The sequence below is a fragment of the Suillus clintonianus genome (assembly GCF_016758775.1).
Source record: "Suillus clintonianus strain FC179 chromosome Unknown DEU56scaffold_11, whole genome shotgun sequence".
Classification (NCBI taxonomy): Eukaryota; Fungi; Basidiomycota; class Agaricomycetes; order Boletales; family Suillaceae; genus Suillus; species Suillus clintonianus.
In genome coordinates, this window is record NW_024539235.1 from 634,700 (window position 1) to 651,317 (window position 16,618).

Genomic DNA, 16,618 nt, shown 5'->3' on the forward strand with positions numbered 1-16,618 from the left:
AAGAAAAGAAAAGATATGTAGCAAGTGAAAGAACGTTCCGTGTCGTCTTGATGCGGTTATCTCCCAATTTATGTAAATAAACCCCCTGAAGCAAATCATTGGCTAGCTGTGTTCTTAAATATTTATTTCACGACGCGGTGTGATGGTATCAATGGTCGACTGGAGATTCATTGCGTACGCGCTAATATTATGGAACTTTCTGACGGTCGTGCAAGATCTCCATCAATGTGGCCACGAGAAGGCAAGGGGGATGATTGTTGCATCAATGTTGATGATGAAACAGATTCGTCCAGAATCTGAATGTCTGAACCCACGGCCGTTATCACTGTGGGAGCTGCAGCCGTTATGCGCGTCGCAGGGATTGCATTCTCTGCTGAAACGTACCCTCCTAGTGCACGGTTGGTGGTTAGGGGAGACTACTTAGAACGTGTTTGAGTCGAGTCACGTGGTAGCGTTTTTGCATTCTCCGCTCTCGCCCGAGTTCGCAGTGCCAATCACCTTCAAACCTTGTTATTCCTCACTGTCTATCAGACCATGGCCCGTTTATCATACCGACCGAGCTCGCCAACTCACTTTGCCAGCACCGTGTGTATCATTCTCCTTCTTGTCAAGTCCCACTTATTAATGCTTGTTTTTGATGTCATCTAGTTGGCCAAACGGTGGGGACCGACGTTGGGCATTTGGGGCGTGGGTGCCGGTACAGCTGCTCTCTTCGTGCGTCTAGATAGTGCTGCTTCCTCTTGTTTTTTTTCTGACACACGTCAAACAGTTATTGTCTGTTACGCCGGTGGTGAAGAAGGGTCTTCTCGTAAACATTCCGGTGGTGAGATTCTATTCGGTGTACCGTCGTTCTGGTCGCTCATTGCTCAAATTTCCCTCACATCTTGCGCGCTGGATGCAACTTTAGCTTGGGAATTACTACGAGGACAAAACACCTGCTTCCGACAAGCCGTTCTGAACGGTCCGCGATTATATAGATGCATACCGCCCTTTGGAATACCAATATTTCATTTAATGTAGATTGCGGCCACCCCAGATACACAAACTTTGTGATCGTTTCAAATAGCCGCGGAGGCGTCAATACAATTTGTGATATCACCAAAACTGCAGCTATGACTTTCAAAGTTTAGCAGATGTTGTGTTGTTGTCATGGTCAAGGTCACTAGTAAGGTCGATGCCTAATTTCCCTTCCAACTGTTTGACTGCATTAAGAGTGCCACCTATCGGGACATCTGAAAAGAAGACTCGTCAGGACAGTTTGCCAAAATGTTGTCGTTGGCGCCGCATGGTCTCTGAGCTGCCAAAGATAAAGCAGCCGCAGACGCATGTGTCGATCACATATACTTTTAATGAGCGACTTACGAATAGTCTCCATGCCAAGAACTCGAGCGGCCTTCAAGTTCCTAATGACAATCAAAAGTAGGAACACTCCACTAGGAACGCGATAGGAGCAGTCCTTACATTCCTATATCATCAAGGAAGACGGCTTCTCCGGGGCGAATGCCATTTCGGCGACATGCAAGGAGATAAAACTCGGGATCTGGTTTCCTGTCGATGTTATTAAATCAAGTATAAGCAACACCACTATTGCGGATAGTCTCAGTCGAAGTTGTTACTGACGTACCGCATGCCTAACTCGCTGGAATCACAGAAGTCGTCGAATAACGCGCGGAGATGAAACTTTGCCCCATCTTCCAATCCCAAGAACCGCAACTCCGAGTCGGGAACTCGCATAGGGGGTTGTTGGCCTGCAGTCAGGGGTGTCGAAGACTCGGAAGGATGGTTCGTGGTTTGCTTCGAGAAATTATTAGTAAGTGCGATGATAAGCCATTTTCCGGTCGCTATCACCAGGCGCTGAGTATATTTGGAGTGCATTGTGACGCAACAGAATCACCTCTTATACGGTGAATGGCTCGCAGGATGTGGTCATCAAAAGTTGTAGCTTGTCGCATCATCCTACCAAAAAGCTTGTGGTGTTGGCGGGATTGAGCGGAGCAGCGGCTCATCAGGCGTTTCCAACACTGACCTCACGGCCGTCAATATCAAGCATCGCAGGTAAAGTGGGGCACCCTGATTCCGACAGATATTAAAAATGATTACCCAAAAAACGTACGAGTGTATGGAACCATACCTATATTTTTGCGAGCACAATATTCCGTGTACCATTTGTTGCCATTTCTCGTGTCTGACAGGTCACGTCCAAAATCTTTGTAAAATGAGAAGAGCGATAGCTCTCCACGTTCGAACTTCTGCCAGGCACCACCAGCACCTCGGGAAGTTCTGCCCGCGAACAACAACAATTAGAAAGGCAAAGCAGAGATTAACAATGGTAACAGACATCGAGACATTCAGATAATCCTTAGGCAGGCCTTTCTCCGACTCATACTCAGCGATTGCTATGAACGGGCTATGGCAGACGACTCCGCCAATCTGCAAAAAGGGGACAAAGTCACCCGAGGGCCATTAGCAACTATGACGAATGACAGACGTGCGGCACCGTAGGCGTTGTTCGCGTCGGCATTATCGGGACGTACATCGAAAACAATGGCCTTCAGATGAGGAGAAGACATCGGTTAAACGAACCCGGCGGCTCCTATGAAATGCAAAGGGTCACCGACTGTGACCGCTGCCGCACACGAAGCTTGGTCGAACCGAATAGAGTCGGACGACAGTTATGAATCAGCGAAGTCACGGCATCTATATAACACACAAAAGTCACCGGTTCATAATAATCCCGGCGGTAAGCTCTCGGTCGACATATGTAATGGCCATGAATGGTTTTTGGCAGATGCAGGTTTCCAGCGAAACGTAGACGTCAACGTAGACCATACTCATCAGAACGGAACCATGCCATTTGTCTGTTTCCAACTCGCAAATTTACACTTGGTAGGGCTATCTGTGGTATTACCATTACTTCAACGCGTCAGTCGGAGTTTGAAAACACCTTTTGCTTTCTTGACTCCGTGTGCGTTGTGCAACAGCTTCGGGGGTACTGTGAAGATTCCGTCTCTGTCCATTCAGATCGTTCATTTTGTGTATCCCATCGCTACCGACTTGCAAGATCACTATCACTTATGGCTAATCCACGGCAGCGTCGTAAAGCCAAATCATCCACGCACAAGGCCGTATCCCATTCACGGCGTGCACAAAAGATCCTGAAGAAGATGCCAGGTGAGCTTCTGATTCTGTTGCTATTTGATACATGAGTGCTCGCACTCATTTGTTGGAGTCTCGACTCCCTTGTTTGTTGTGTCTGAGTCGTCTTACATTATGGTTATACTTGATTGGTGTTTGAGATGTACATGCGAAAGTACCTAGCTCACATATTGTATTTTTAGTGATACGAGGTCCAAAAGCCTTGCAGGACGCTTGGGATAAATCAAAGACACTTCACCAAAAGTGAGTTGCATTGGTTTCAACCTGTTATTGCTCTTGAACTGGGAGCGCTTGGGTATCATCTTACGGTGATACGGCCTTTGTTGCCGATCGCCGGACTTTGGCGACTGAAAGATGATTCGCTCTTTCGGTATGCAGGTTATCACACATGGGTTGCTGTCCGAACAGAACTCTCCGCGAGATTACCATCAACTCCGCGGCTCAGCATCATTTTATCATTCTTTGACCAGTCGATTTAATACAATTCTCCTACAGTTATGCTGCGCTGGGCCTTCAGGTCGCTTTGACCCCCACGCAATCAGGTGGATCGGAGCGGACATTAATCCCTCCAAAAGGTTCAGCTAGTACAGGGTCGGTCTCTGGTATTGTCAAACCAGTTGAAGCTGGCCCTTCGAATATCCCCAGAGGGTTTGGAAGGATTATTCGAGACGAATTTGGTAATGTGATACGGATCGACCTTCCTGAATCCGAGGAGATGCAAGACTGCGTACCAAACAGCGAGCTCCCAGAAGTGGAGGTAGATGAGAAAACTATGCATGATTGGGTCGGTTGTCTTGATAAAATAAATGATCAAAATAACGCACAAGTATCGTCCGTGGGGGGAAGACATGCGGTTGTTGGTGAGTGACGCCGTTAAAATGAATGTTCTAGTGGTTTGCGGTTGGATGCCTTCTGGCGTTTTTCCATGATATTGGTATGATGTCAAATGATCTCAATTAGAGAGGACATCGACCTACCGTTTTCGTTATTTCTAAAGATGAGTTCTTTAGAGTTATTTTTATGGTGTCTACGGCACCAGCGCTTGTATACGGTTCATACGGAGTTTTTCGATTACTGACTAGTCACTTCTGTTTGAAATAACAGAGTTGGAGAAACTGTCGGCCTCGGGCAGGACAGTGCCGCGACACTCGTCATGTGGAGAAAGATCATACCTGGCACGTTTGATCCAAAAATATGGTGATGACTATGATAGTATGGCGAGAGATCGCCGTCTTAATCCTGAACAAAAGACTGTGGGAGAACTCAAAAGGGCAGTGGGAAAAGCAGGCGGAGTAGAGACATTCTCCTGACTGTTATCGTAGGATAGAATGTGTTGAACAAGTTGTTGGGCGGCTCATTGAGCGCCCGGAGAGGACCGGTGAAGGTGAGTTCACCGGATCCGATATTAAGATGTGACATATGTCGTGACATATGTATGTCATTGTGCGGTCACACCGGCACTTCTCAAACACTCCAAGGCTGTGTGTTCCCGAATGGGGGACTTGGTTCGAGTGTTTATACGTATGCGACTAGTATGTAGCACATGCTGTTTTGTTGAATGAATTTTTAACCAGCAGGGTCAGGGGTGATATCACAATGCAAATCACTAGTACTTTGAGTCAAGATATCCCCGGTGGATTAATATGACGGCAGGAGGTGGCCGCTCATGGTCCTCAATATGTGGCGAATATTGAATCATGCCTGCCAAGTATGGTACCTACGACTTGAGCGTATCAAGGCTTACGACTTGGGCGTTGATTGCATTTAAAGAAAAGAGTCCCTGGCGTGGCTTGAGTCATGAGTTTTTTTTTCTGACATTCCATGATGGAAAAACATAGCATGCCGCATCATACGGAACCAATAATCATAAGATCTGAGTTAATTAAAGCCGGCATGTCGGAATTCGAATTTGGACAAGTTATTGACAGCAAGAGTCGAGACCTTCGAAGGCGGCAAAGTGGCCAAGACCGAGCCTATCAATGTGTCTGTCAGCGCTCGCAGGTCGCCGAATGCAAAGTTGAGTGAGTATGTCACCTCTGTTCGGAGTTATTCACTGGGCGGGTGTTGGTTTCGTTAGGACGGTCTGATATCCGATTGGTGGGGACAATCGCAGCACAGCTCTTACCAGGACAATGAAAACGTTGTAGCCGCCTGTGCCCCTCAACGTTAATTGCTACAGATGGCACATCTCCTCGTGCGTGTAATCGCCTGATAGCATCACGAGAGAGTTTGCGCTCGCAGGTCCCCGGAAAAACAACAGCCATCAATCAAGCGAAGGTAAACGGGCAAACCCCCAAATCTAGTCTTCCCGAAAGATCGACTTCGACTTACGACATCCGCTTTTCTCGTGTCTTTTAGCTATGCCATTTTAGACCCGTGTTTCCCGTCTGAACTGCCAATCGAACTTCCGCATATCGATGTCAAACAAACAATATTAATCTTGCCTTTACTTCACATCATCATATCGGCCTTTCTCCGACCTTATTATAAATTACACAACACTTATCCTCCACACTTTATCATTTCCTCCTTCTTCCACTCTCACAAACAATGTCTCCACGAGCCTCTTCATCAACCCCAAGGACTCCATCATCAGCCAGTGCTCCATATCCACGACGAGCTGCTGGTCAACCAAAGTCTTCCAGGCAACAGTTCTCTGCTTGCGGTGCTTGCCGCATGCGAAGGTGTGTCCTCACCCTAGTTCTCCTGGATATATATTCATATCAAGCCTTGCAGAGTTCGATGCGACTTGAAAGATCTCCCCGTCACTCAGATGTCCGGTGCTGCCCAGCAGCCCTCATGCTCAAACTGCAAAGAACGTGGCATCAAATGCGTGTATGTAGCCTTCACATTCTCAGTCCTACCATTTAACATGTTTCCTTTAGCGATGAGTTTGCTGAAGTCAAAGCTGTAAAACTTCTAAGACGCGGACGTCGTCTACAACAAGTCGAGTGCGTCTTATCATCCCTTCCTCAGACGCTTGGTTAAATGAATTTAGGGCTGTCTACGGTAAAGTTACCGATGACGAATCGAATACCTCTTCTGCGATGCCCACAGGATCAAACCCCACCATCCCAACCACGCTCTCCGCGGGGATCGCCGCAACGAGACAAACCACCATTCCCCAGCTGAAGCTGGAATTCCTTAGCTCATCCTTCTTCCGCAGATTCAGTATCCAACGTAAGAATTCATTTGGCGCTCATAGTTATCACGTACCCATTTGCTTTTCTAGGTCCTATTATCGAACCCACCGAATTCACGTCAAGATACTTTGCTCACATTAAGGGCACTTCCACTCTCAGTATCGAGGGTCAGATGATTGCGATGTTACTTGTCACATGGGCTGCCTCATTTGGCGTAAATGAGTACGGTGTCGAGGAAGAAGTAGAACCCCATTCACCGACTATGGCCGACGGGCCCAAGTTCTCCCCAGATGACGATGACGAATTCTCCGATCCTAGTCGTCGCGCTCGTGCTCTTCGTGTAGAGACAATGATCAGGGAGCTCCTAAATCTCATCGATATTCATGCTCTGCTCCGACGCCCGACTTGGGATGGTGTCAGGGTCCTCTTGCTCATCCACCCATTAACTCAGGGTATGCAACTCTATTCCTTCCGGGGCGTTCCCTCAGCTGATGCGCTCGTTGCCAGGTATCCAAAGTTCGATGGACAGGGGTGTAAGTTCCAGCGCTCAATTGATGCTATGCAATCATATTGACAGATTGTCCTTATCAGACTATGTACGAGGCAACGCTTTCCCAAATTTACTCTCTCTGTAGTTTGTCCGGTCCTCCCGTGACAAGTAGTGGCCAAGGACATTATTGCGATGCACTTGTCCGAGCCAGAGTTTTCTGGTACGCTTACGTACACGAAGGTGTCCGCACTGCCTTGCGCGGTGGTCGACTATATCTGTATGTGCAATGCTCTCCTCGAGTGACATCTTCTGATTTTACCAGTGACGAGGATGACCTTGTTGCGTTCCAAAGCTCGCTCCCCCCTCAATACTGTGCATCTGCATCTAGCAGCGCTCCTTCCTCCGCGTCTGTTTCGTCGCACTCCTCCCCCGCTGCCACTTCTCCAGTGCTGTCCGATTTCCCTGTCAATTCCTTGCAAGACCCTCGTGGCCACTCCCGCGCATCGCTTTCTTACCTTCTCTCTTCCCATTATTTTTCGCTTGCCCTTGCCGTGTCCGGTGTATGTCGTGCCGTCCACGCAGTGCTTACTGGCCCTCGTGCGCGTCGTCGCACCGATGCCGGTGTTGCCATCCGCGAAGACTCCCTCGTGGAAATTTGGGATGGCCTAGAGCGATGCTGGGAGGATTTCGAGTCTCTCCGTCGTGGAGCAGGCGGTATCGGAACTGTGGGTGGCGGCCTTGTTCGTGGAGAGGACGTCGAGCGTTTCGTTAGCGGATGGCAAGTGTTCATCTTTGAGTGCTTGAACATCATCCGGGAAGCCTTGAAACAGCGCATCGTTATGCAGACCAAGGGCAGCCCCGACTCACACGGTCACTCCCCTCCTGCCGACCGTGCCCTTTGCCGCCTGCATAACCAGGCTACTCGCCGGTGCCGCCTCTTCCTTCCCCGCGTCATCGCTATCTTGAAGCGGCACCTTGCTGTGCCCTCCAGCGGTTTCTTCGCTCATGATGCTGGCCTCATCCGAGACGGATGCTTCTTTGCTGCGTTCCTGCTTGCCCAAGGTGACATTGATCAGGACGCAGACAGTGATTTGAAAGGCGACGATGGACTAGCTTGGGACGTCGACGCCGAAGACGGTGTTGACGTGTGTCTCCGCGCGCTGGGAGAGATTGGCTGGATCTACGCCAATAGTCAGGAGCGAGAGAAGACTGTTCGCATGGTTTGGGAGGCACGGGTCATCCGCGATGATGAGCGCCGTCGAGAACGCAACCGTCAGCGTGATTATCTTGAGGATAAACGTGCTCAGGCTTATCACTCTGGACAACGTTCGCAGGACCATTCTCCTTATATGATTAACAAACCGACGTTGCCGACGCCCGTCCGCGGTCAGGGACCGACGCCCCGTTCGCTCTCGCTTGTCTCGGCCGCTGGACAGTCTCGTCCTCATCTCCCGCCGCTGTCACTCGCGTTCTCTCCGGTCGAGAGTGCGCCCAACACTGCCGTCACGGATGATGGTAGTGGCAGCTGGAGCACTTATACACCACCTACGACGTCGGGTTCGATGACGAGTAACGCCACCACGAACCGCAGCGTCTCGCCACCCGATTCTTCTCCCCACACACTGTCATCACTAAAACATCTCCCTCCTATCCAGCACACGCTGAAAACGGAGAATGATTCATTCTACAACGGGGTGACTGATATGGATCCATTCTCATTTTCTGTCGACAGCACGAGCGGCCCCGGCGTTGTGGGTGGTGCTCATGCATGGTCATCGCAGTACCAACATCAGGTTGGCCCTGGGAGTGGCTATCTCGACCCCAGTGTGATCTTCACTGGACCAGACTGTCAAACGTTCTATCATTAAACCATCGATATGATATGTACGTTCTATCATTGCGTCGCATGTTATCGCATCGTCATCTTGATTCATTATTTCTAAGTTCTGATCACAATGGAACTACTTTCAGGCATCCATCATCTTCACGTTCATTTCATAGCCATATATTACCGCTTTATCATTTGACTGGATAGATTCTTGCATTGTATTAGATTTTTGTTTATACCCCAACTTGCGTACGTAGTGACTCTTTCACAGTAATATTGCCACAACATTCATTATCATAGATGTATATTATCATTATGCACTGGCCTTTGAATCAGAAAATGTAAATCGGTGGTTCTAATGACATTGTATATGATGAATACGTCATAAGACTATCTTGAGGAGATATGTCGGTGATATACTGCAGGGCTAATTGTGTGTAAATTCAATTCAATTGCTCAAGAAGTCATCTTAACATCTTTCCGTGCTAGAAGCAGCTCGGTGGCTCCGATCAACGGCGGTCCTGAAATAAGAGAAGCGGCGCACTGTTGACGACGCGCCTTGAATAAACAAACCTTGTGCACCAACACGATGCCCGTAGATCCCCTTGTCAATGTCTTCAAAAATGTTTTCTCTCTCTAGATGTAAGTCATCCTCAATATATCGTGAGGGAGTTCCGCAATTTTTTTTATGTCATAGGAATGCATGGTCGATCCGGGAGCATGGCGAATACATTTGTGGAGTCTCCAATCTCGCGCCACAAACCTTCCACTTGGAGCTTAAAGGCACTGAAGCGGAGCGCGTCTGGTTGGTGGAAAGGACAAGGACAAAAAGCGACCAAGTCTTCCTTTGTACTAATCCAAAAAAAGTCGCTCATCACATATGGCGGTTATTTCATATTGACAGAGAGGAAAGGAAGGAAAAAAAATGTAAATGGTGCATCATGGCGGCCGGTAACTGTTAGATTTGGACACTCAAAGTCTCCGACACATTAATCCCGCAAGCGACTTCCATTTGCCCCAACAAAGGAACCACCTGCGGATACGTATCTAACCGTGTTCATTCTTGAGTTCTTCCTCTACCCCATGGAGCTTCGAAGCCTTGCCATAAGGTTGGTGATATCATCCCGCCCGCACATCAGTTGTTCTTGGCTAATATCTAGGGATATGAGCTCCTGTCCTCATGTCGAATGCGCTTTCCAGGGTCGGATGACAGGGAAAAACCTTGTGTTATGCCAGGGAATCACCACGGCGCCACTATTTATGGGCGAGTAGCAACTTTGTATACCACCGCCGACTGTTGCAAAAGCCCCAGGCATTCTGTACCATGGCGCGCTATAACGATGTCCAAAGTTTCAAATTGTTATCACAAGCAGGAAATTAGATCAAGTCTCCTTCAAGAACGGGAGAACTGGAACATGCATGCAATATACCATTGCCAAGGTCATACAAAGATTTCATGGGCTTCTGATCAACTTGAAACGTTAAGCATTACGAAACGGACTCCTATCTCCGAACTTCGATCTTTCAAGGACAGACGCCCTTGTGCATGCATGTTACATCTGAATGCCGTGGGTTTTTTTTTCCACTGCGCCACTGCGTGGTTCTAAATTCTAGGCTGCGCGCTCCTTGTTTGGTGGATGACCCACTGGCAGCGCGACTACCACAGGCCCCGATGCGGATACGGTTCTCTTGCATGCCGTCGCATGGACGGCAGCACAGCATTGTCTGCTCAGTACTTTTGCGACTGGTACAATTATAAAAGTCTTCCGGAGGGAAGCAGAAACCTCCTAGCTTCGGATCTTCGTCGGGCCATGATGCTGCTTCCCTCTCTCTGGAGAGTTTGGGACTGCGCAGCGGACTGTTCCTTGTTGTGTTGTGTAAAAGATCCCCGCTGTCAAGTATCAAGGCGTCAGGATATTCGCGCTTGGGACTCCGATATCTGGACACGCCCTAGACTCCACTCAGGCGGCTTTGATCTGCGCGCATGTAAGTGGATTCTGCCCTAGTCTGGGCATATCGTCAAAGGTTCTGGTTCGAACGGAACGTAATCTATTGGGGGTGGTATGTGCGCCTCTCTCCGATTCGACCCGACTTCTATCATGCACATTCCATGTCAGATAACTAGGAGCGTACAATACTGGCTAGGCTCCCTGTCAAATGTATCCGATAAGTGACCCGAAATCAAACGGCCTAGCCCAACTTGAGTCGCATAACGCTCACCTGGCTAGAACCTTCACGGGAGAATCATAGTTCCCCCGCCTTGACATGAGATGGCATTCGTTCATGTGAACTTTACCTTGACTTAGCAGCTTTACGGTCAAAATTACCGTCACTTGGCTTGTTTGAGGTGTTCTTCAATGCCACAGGTCGAGATGTCTCGGGCTCCGCGGTGTTTTTCACCGATTTGAGGAATCCCTATAACAAGTGACTCGTAGACCATGATAGTGAGTTCCTGGGTGGTTGACACACCTCCGTCAAGACCGTTGTATTTCCCCCACTGACTCAAAAAGCATCTTCAACCACTTATTTAAAAACAATGGGAAGTCATTTTGAGCGCCTTGACACAGCCACTTGGCCTGTCAGAGTCACAAGCTTGCTGTGGCTTATCCGACGACGTGTACCTCTTCTCTTGACCGTCATCGTCGACGAGAGGTCTAGCCTGAGATGTCTTACTATACCCCTAACCCTACCAGTACCTATGCACCAAACGTCAGCCGATACCCTAGTACTACTTCCCGACCCAGGCCTACGTACGGTCATCAACATCAACATTATGGCCCTCCCGCCGGTTCTGATCCTCAGCTCTGGCAGTGGTTCTGCGCTGTTGATACTGATAGATCCGGCTCTCTCAGCGTCACAGAACTTCAAGATGCCTTGGTAAACGGTAAGCGATGCTGCAATCATGTGGGCGGTCGTGCTGAAACTGCTGTGCTTTTCTAGGAAATTTCACAAGTAAGCACACCCCTTGTTGACGTCATGGCGACCTATTGCGACATCTGCTGTATCGCGATTTCTGGCTGGACATTGAGCGATCCCGCTGATGTCCAGACTGGGCTCTTTTTTTCCCTGGACCCACTGTAACTAGGTGCTGAAAACATCCTTAGAGTTTGATCTCGATACGGTGAAGATGCTCATGGACATCTTTGTATGCATGACCTCACTCCGTAAGAAATGGACATGACATCTGACACCCCGCAGGATACCGATCGAAGTGGAACAATCGGCTTCAATGGTAGGTGACATATTGAAAATTTTGAACTATCACTGACGGCGGCCGTTCCTGTGCAGAATTCGCTGGGTTATGGAAATATATTGCCGAGTGGCAGCGAGTCTTCAAGCACTTTGATAGAGATCATTCTGGCTCTATCGAAGGACATGAGCTTTCGGAGGCTCTCCGCAGCTTTGGTTACAACCTATCTCCTCCCTTGTTGCAAGCACTGGAAATCAGATACGGTACTGTGAAACCCTTTTCCGCAGCCGAGAGTCTAAATTGTTTGATAGCATCTGGTGCGCCTAGTGCATATGGCCCCCCTCCGGGTATTACTTTCGACCGCTTCGTGAGAGCGTGTGTGACCGTCAAGACTTTGACCGAAACATTCCAAAGGTACGCCTTGGACAATTTTATCCATGACACCCAGTTCTTGATGATCATTCAGGGCGGATCAAGACAATGACGGCTGGATTCAGCTCAACTATGAGGGCTTTTTGAAGGTGAGCGAGTCGATATTATCAAGTGGGCCGGACGGCGTCTGACTTGGTTGGAACCCCGCAGATCTCGTTGAATGCGCCCTAATGCGCTGTCACGTCTGTATTCATTATGGAGATGTATGATAGCTTTGGAGATATGTCGTTTTGTTGTGAATATGTACCCAGCCCTCAGAATGTATGAATCAGCGCCGTCGAATGTATGTTTCTTTCAGCACTAGTCGAGCGTACGGGAGTCTTGATGAGTTGGCGCTAATTTCAAATTGGCACATATGCTTTTGTACATGTTTTTGGGTCAAACCAAATAGGTATCAATTTGGTTCCCCTGTGAAGTGATTATGTGACTGCGCAGCGCTAGCGGCAAACACAACTCCAACTCTTTCATTCATCCCCGACATTACTATGGATTGCTTTTGTGAGACAGGATACACATTTTGCTGACCGGTTTCTAACACTTTTCCTACAGTCTGTCTACCAATCATCTGTTCGTGGGATCTCTTGCCTAGTATGCTCGTGCAATATATAAATACCATCCGCAGTTGGCTGCCCCACAAAGGTTAAGCCGGAAGGAAATCAAGAAGCCAGAATATGTCCTCGGTGCCATAATGGTATGTCGTATGGCTCTACTACTGCATATGTCCAATAAACAAATCCTGCAGCTGCAATGTTCTCCGCAAAGTCTAGGACCTGGTTCGAGTTGTGCTTCGTTCCGCTCATCCCTATGAACTCGAAGCATATCTGGATGTGCGGAATATGTCAGCTCCAGGTGAATACGCAGCCTGGGTAAGTGGTTCATTTAATCTACGGTAGTTGAATTGCCAACACTCTTTGGCAGGTGGGAGCCTCAAATTGCCCAACCTGGGTACCAGCACCCCCAGTTGCAAGCCCAGTATGGTGCGCCTCAGAACGCTGGATACCAGCCAGGCTACATCCAACCTCAGAAGTGATACCTTGAATGTCGAGCGGTTGATTGAGTGTTATGCTTGTATGACGATGTACGATGCTGCGTCTCTGTACTATGGCTTTATATATGTATCTACTTGGGTTGTATTATATATGGACTTGTCCTTGCGATCGCTTTCGCTGCCGAAGACGGTAGATCACAATACCAATGACTCCAATCAAAAATCCGCACACCCCGCATACCACACAAGTCGCGATAGTGTCTCTCATTTCCGTAGCTGAAGAACCAGCGCGTTGCAAAGAAGGTGGGGGGGCTGGATCTGGTCCTCTGGACGATATGAATTCGGCGAGAGCAGTTGATGGGTCCGTCGTATTCAACAACCCGATCATCGGTGGGTTGGAACTTGTTGTGCCGTGGTGTATGACGTAGACGTTCTGCAAAGTATTAGAGACGTAAAGTAAAGAAAATTCTGAGCGTACCCTCAAGAACACAGCCCCGAGAAGCCAGTCTCCAGAGTCGACCTATGGGATGAAATCAGATCATAACGAAGTTTTAGTTTGGGATCACTCTCACTCCGTTGTTTGCCTGTATTCCACCGGTACACCAGCCGTCTTGCGTCTCACCTTCAGCCCAGCTGACATCCCCAGGATGAAGTGGATATTCTTTTGCAGTATCGGAGTTGCCAAGTTTAATGCGCACATCCACGGCCCTTTCGCACCTCACTTGCCACGTTTGTGTCTGCTGATTGAACCTCGTGGACCCACCCGTACCTATGGCATACCAGAACGCATTAACGTCTCCAGTCGGACCTAAAATAAGAGTTGTTCCGGTGTCAAGTACAGCGATTGGCGACGATGCACCGCGGACCAGCGAACGAGAGAGAGGAAAGACCTGAGAGTTGATGGTGATTTCCTGGATCGGAAGCTTCCAGAAGTCATACTCGTCTGGTGTCGATGCGAAGACCGGCGTAAATACGAACTGGCTTGTATCATTTGTCAGGGAGGAGTCTAATTCCCCGATAGTGAATGATGAATCTGAATGCGATATGTCCCGCGACTCGTTTCGTCCTAATTTGAACGCAAAGAACCGGTGCTGGTCACCAAAATGAGAAAATATATTGTTCAAAACGGGCGTCCCAGATGTGAGGGGAATGGAAGCGGCAAGTGGAAACGACAGGCCTAGAATGCCCGAGTTTCCCGTGTTAGAGAGACCGAGCCCACTCGTCTGGTTTGCTAAGGCTGCGCGGTGACCGTTGAATATTTCAACAAGGATATGAAACGGGGACCGCACCAAACGTTTGAGATAATATTTCATACGGGCCGAGTGTCACGGTCTCTGTGCCTACTGTTCCCAGTACTGACCCCATCAGGTATGTTAGCTTGAAAGGTTGATCTGATAAGGTCAGGGTGCTAGATGACGGGGGCGAATATCTTGTAATGCCCGCGCAATCTGAATTGGTGCAATCTGATGAAACCACCCACTGAAAAATAGAAGATGAATTTCAAAGTGTATCATAGTCTGTCGAAAAAGATAACGGCAGCCTCACAAGGTCTGAAGAGCCGGTGTCAAATGTGATCCAAAAATCTTGTCCCCCAATGCTATAGATGGCATGAGAGGGGACTAATGCGACGACAGTAAAGCACGTACTCGGTGCGAATCAGATACGCGCTAAGGGGCCATCAGTAAAATTACGCGGGTGGGAGAACACGAGACCCACTACTCCTGGCTACTGGCCAGTGAAACATCACTGAGTAAAACAGAAGGGTCATTATGAAGTCCACGTTGTAGGCGAAGCTGCATCCTTTGGGTAGGGTCACTGAGATAGTCCGACGTGTTCGTATGGGTCGCCTTATCGAGAGAACAGTAGATGATGAGTCAAGGTGATGAGTTAGATCGGAAGAGGCCTAAGAAGCTTCTGAATCACTGACGATTGCAAGTCCCCTTCAATCGATTGGATCCTACTTGATCGGTCTTGATTGAAATCTGACCTGAACTAGTCTCGGTAGAAATACATGATGACCGTAGGCCACGCCAGTTTATGTCGATGTCATCGGTTATGAATTAGAACCGTCGGCCGCATACTGCACTAGAGTTATGTGACGGAAGGACTGCATGACTGGCGAAACACGCATCTTCACTAAATGAGGTAGTCCACAATACGGAGGAACCTCTCATTATCATCAGGGACTACAACCCCACCTCCCCGGTATTCTTTATAGTGAAGCTCTAGGCGTCTACGCGTAGGTGCTTTCAAGGTTAAACCGACTTTACATCACACACGCTCGACGAAGCATACTGAGCGCGCTAAAAGGACATTTCCAGAGGCAAGGGTGATATTCTCGTCGCCCAGATAAATGTGCAATAATTTACGCAATGAGAGGCGGACCAAAGCCTGCCAGAACTCCATTCATTGTTGTGGGGCAGAGAAGGGGACATGACGGTGGCGGTGCTTGGGCGGTGCCCTGTTGTGTTGGCAAAGTCACGCCTCACACACCTCGCGTCACACAGCACCAACCGCCAATTCACCTTGTCCCAAGTCTTTTCTTGCCTCGTCTCCCTTAGTCTCCACCCTAGTCGACGTTCATCTCATCCTCGAGCTCACCATGCACACCAGCGAGTACGACTATCTTTTCAAGCTTCTCCTCATCGGCGACTCTGGTGTTGGAAAGGTACGGTTGCTACTGCGGCGACCAAATTCAAGTATCTGCTGACCTCGTGTCGTTCAACAGTCTTGTCTCCTCCTCCGTTTCGCAGACGACACGTACACAGAGAGTTATATCAGTACCATTGGTGTTGACTTCAAGATCCGCACCATCGAACTTGAAGGCAAGACCGTCAAGCTCCAGATTGTGAGTTGGGTGTCATTCACGACTCTCCTTATTTGGAGTGCTGCAGGAAGACACTACTGGCATTACGTGCACTGGAGTGCGCTGGTGCAGTCAATCTGCACGGCTTCGCGAAGCCGCATGATCCATTTTTATTGTTTCTTACATCATTAACTTGTTGCTTACATACCATTCATATTCGTGTTACAGTGGGACACTGCAGGTACGTTCATCCGCTAGCTTCCGTGCAATGGTAGGCTGATGCGCGAGAAGGCCAAGAAAGATTCCGCACCATCACGTCCTCGTACTACAGAGGCGCTCACGGTATCATCGTTGTGTACGACGTTACTGATAACGGTGAGAATACTTGCCTGAAACGCCGACTTAAATGCTTACCCTGACAATAAGACACTTTTACGAATGTCAAGCAATGGCTACAGGAGATAGACCGATACGCCTCTGAGGGCGTCAATAAGCTGCTGGTTGGGAATAAGAGTGATCTCACCAGCAAGAAGGTGGTGGAATACAGCGTGGCGAAGGCAAGTGTTTTGGTCATAATATCGTTCA

General features: G+C 48.7%; 8 protein-coding genes across 8 annotated transcripts; 6 read left to right on the forward strand and 2 right to left on the reverse strand.

Moving 5' to 3' along the window:
• Nucleotides 1-169: 169 nt before the first annotated feature.
• Nucleotides 170-1,105, forward strand: DEU56DRAFT_781987 (ubiquinol-cytochrome-c reductase complex subunit-domain-containing protein). Its single transcript, XM_041352078.1, has 4 exons — nt 170-585; nt 649-714; nt 770-823; nt 908-1,105. Exons 1-4 carry the CDS (start codon nt 535-537, stop codon nt 956-958), a joined length of 222 nt encoding a protein of 73 aa, XP_041212566.1. The 5' UTR covers nt 170-534; the 3' UTR covers nt 959-1,105.
• DEU56DRAFT_781988 (HAD-like domain-containing protein) lies at nt 1,106-2,696 on the reverse strand. The gene is made up of 9 exons (XM_041352079.1): nt 2,535-2,696; nt 2,339-2,430; nt 2,132-2,280; nt 2,027-2,070; nt 1,895-1,967; nt 1,625-1,841; nt 1,462-1,548; nt 1,363-1,403; nt 1,106-1,232 (listed from the first exon to the last, which is right to left on the reverse strand). The coding sequence occupies exons 1-9, from the start codon at nt 2,568-2,570 to the stop codon at nt 1,120-1,122; spliced, it is 852 nt and encodes a 283-aa protein (XP_041212567.1). The 5' UTR covers nt 2,571-2,696; the 3' UTR covers nt 1,106-1,119.
• Nucleotides 2,697-2,881: 185 nt separating this feature from the next.
• Nucleotides 2,882-4,732, forward strand: DEU56DRAFT_781999 (ribosome biogenesis protein Nop16). Its single transcript, XM_041352080.1, has 4 exons — nt 2,882-3,171; nt 3,339-3,399; nt 3,652-4,016; nt 4,261-4,732. The coding sequence occupies exons 1-4, from the start codon at nt 3,075-3,077 to the stop codon at nt 4,464-4,466; spliced, it is 729 nt and encodes a 242-aa protein (XP_041212568.1). The 5' UTR covers nt 2,882-3,074; the 3' UTR covers nt 4,467-4,732.
• Nucleotides 4,733-5,535: 803 nt separating this feature from the next.
• Nucleotides 5,536-8,943, forward strand: DEU56DRAFT_63282 (uncharacterized protein). The gene is made up of 8 exons (XM_041347026.1): nt 5,536-5,840; nt 5,893-5,991; nt 6,042-6,107; nt 6,155-6,336; nt 6,389-6,751; nt 6,807-6,832; nt 6,891-7,066; nt 7,112-8,943. The coding sequence occupies exons 1-8, from the start codon at nt 5,707-5,709 to the stop codon at nt 8,655-8,657; spliced, it is 2,592 nt and encodes an 863-aa protein (XP_041212569.1). The 5' UTR covers nt 5,536-5,706; the 3' UTR covers nt 8,658-8,943.
• Nucleotides 8,944-10,836: 1,893 nt separating this feature from the next.
• On the forward strand, nt 10,837-12,571 carry DEU56DRAFT_63245 (uncharacterized protein). The gene is made up of 8 exons (XM_041347025.1): nt 10,837-11,501; nt 11,558-11,569; nt 11,722-11,762; nt 11,816-11,849; nt 11,906-12,070; nt 12,119-12,221; nt 12,274-12,328; nt 12,390-12,571. Exons 1-8 carry the CDS (start codon nt 11,282-11,284, stop codon nt 12,408-12,410), a joined length of 651 nt encoding a protein of 216 aa, XP_041212570.1. The 5' UTR covers nt 10,837-11,281; the 3' UTR covers nt 12,411-12,571.
• A 277-nt stretch (nt 12,572-12,848) lies between these two features.
• DEU56DRAFT_729465 (uncharacterized protein) lies at nt 12,849-13,269 on the forward strand (the record flags this gene model as incomplete). The annotated part of the gene is made up of 3 exons (XM_041348101.1): nt 12,849-12,930; nt 12,982-13,105; nt 13,158-13,269. Coding segments are annotated over 3 exons (318 nt in total), but the record flags the coding sequence as incomplete, so codon positions are not given.
• Nucleotides 13,270-13,275: 6 nt separating this feature from the next.
• DEU56DRAFT_925051 (aspartic peptidase domain-containing protein) lies at nt 13,276-15,026 on the reverse strand (the record flags this gene model as incomplete). Its single annotated transcript, XM_041358565.1, has 6 exons — nt 13,276-13,660; nt 13,706-13,747; nt 13,800-14,464; nt 14,517-14,706; nt 14,773-14,824; nt 14,944-15,026. The coding sequence occupies 6 exons, from the start codon at nt 15,024-15,026 to the stop codon at nt 13,373-13,375; spliced, it is 1,320 nt and encodes a 439-aa protein (XP_041212572.1). The 3' UTR covers nt 13,276-13,372.
• A 696-nt stretch (nt 15,027-15,722) lies between these two features.
• DEU56DRAFT_851773 (ras-related protein rab-1A-like protein) lies at nt 15,723-16,590 on the forward strand (the record flags this gene model as incomplete). The annotated part of the gene is made up of 5 exons (XM_041355200.1): nt 15,723-15,895; nt 15,956-16,075; nt 16,262-16,274; nt 16,322-16,408; nt 16,460-16,590. Coding segments are annotated over exons 1-5 (417 nt in total), but the record flags the coding sequence as incomplete, so codon positions are not given.
• Between the last annotated feature and the right edge of the window lie 28 nt (nt 16,591-16,618).

What these genes read in the sequence shown, in the direction of transcription:
- DEU56DRAFT_781987 (XM_041352078.1), top strand. Translation starts at nt 535, where the DNA reads ATGGCCCGTTTATCATACCGACCGAGCTCGCCAACTCACTTTGCCAGC. An exon ending in CCGGTACAGCTGCTCTCTTC is followed by an intron (nt 715 to 769) that starts GTGCGTCTAGAT and finishes CACGTCAAACAG; the next exon opens with TTATTGTCTGTTACGCCGGT. An exon ending in TTCTCGTAAACATTCCGGTG is followed by an intron (nt 824 to 907) that starts GTGAGATTCTAT and finishes ATGCAACTTTAG; the next exon opens with CTTGGGAATTACTACGAGGA.
- DEU56DRAFT_781988 (XM_041352079.1), bottom strand. Translation starts at nt 2,570, where the DNA reads ATGTCTTCTCCTCATCTGAAGGCCATTGTTTTCGAT. An exon ending in TTGATATTGACGGCCGTGAG is followed by an intron (nt 1,968 to 2,026) that starts GTCAGTGTTGGA and finishes CAACACCACAAG; the next exon opens with CTTTTTGGTAGGATGATGCG. An exon ending in TCCAGCGAGTTAGGCATGCG is followed by an intron (nt 1,549 to 1,624) that starts GTACGTCAGTAA and finishes TAACATCGACAG; the next exon opens with GAAACCAGATCCCGAGTTTT.
- DEU56DRAFT_781999 (XM_041352080.1), top strand. Translation starts at nt 3,075, where the DNA reads ATGGCTAATCCACGGCAGCGTCGTAAAGCCAAATCATCCACGCACAAG. An exon ending in GATCCTGAAGAAGATGCCAG is followed by an intron (nt 3,172 to 3,338) that starts GTGAGCTTCTGA and finishes TTGTATTTTTAG; the next exon opens with TGATACGAGGTCCAAAAGCC. An exon ending in GGGAAGACATGCGGTTGTTG is followed by an intron (nt 4,017 to 4,260) that starts GTGAGTGACGCC and finishes TTGAAATAACAG; the next exon opens with AGTTGGAGAAACTGTCGGCC.
- DEU56DRAFT_63282 (XM_041347026.1), top strand. Translation starts at nt 5,707, where the DNA reads ATGTCTCCACGAGCCTCTTCATCAACCCCAAGGACTCCATCATCAGCC. An exon ending in GGTGCTTGCCGCATGCGAAG is followed by an intron (nt 5,841 to 5,892) that starts GTGTGTCCTCAC and finishes CAAGCCTTGCAG; the next exon opens with AGTTCGATGCGACTTGAAAG. An exon ending in AAAGTTCGATGGACAGGGGT is followed by an intron (nt 6,833 to 6,890) that starts GTAAGTTCCAGC and finishes TGTCCTTATCAG; the next exon opens with ACTATGTACGAGGCAACGCT.
- DEU56DRAFT_63245 (XM_041347025.1), top strand. Translation starts at nt 11,282, where the DNA reads ATGTCTTACTATACCCCTAACCCTACCAGTACCTATGCACCAAACGTC. An exon ending in TGGAACAATCGGCTTCAATG is followed by an intron (nt 11,850 to 11,905) that starts GTAGGTGACATA and finishes GTTCCTGTGCAG; the next exon opens with AATTCGCTGGGTTATGGAAA. An exon ending in TTGACCGAAACATTCCAAAG is followed by an intron (nt 12,222 to 12,273) that starts GTACGCCTTGGA and finishes ATGATCATTCAG; the next exon opens with GGCGGATCAAGACAATGACG.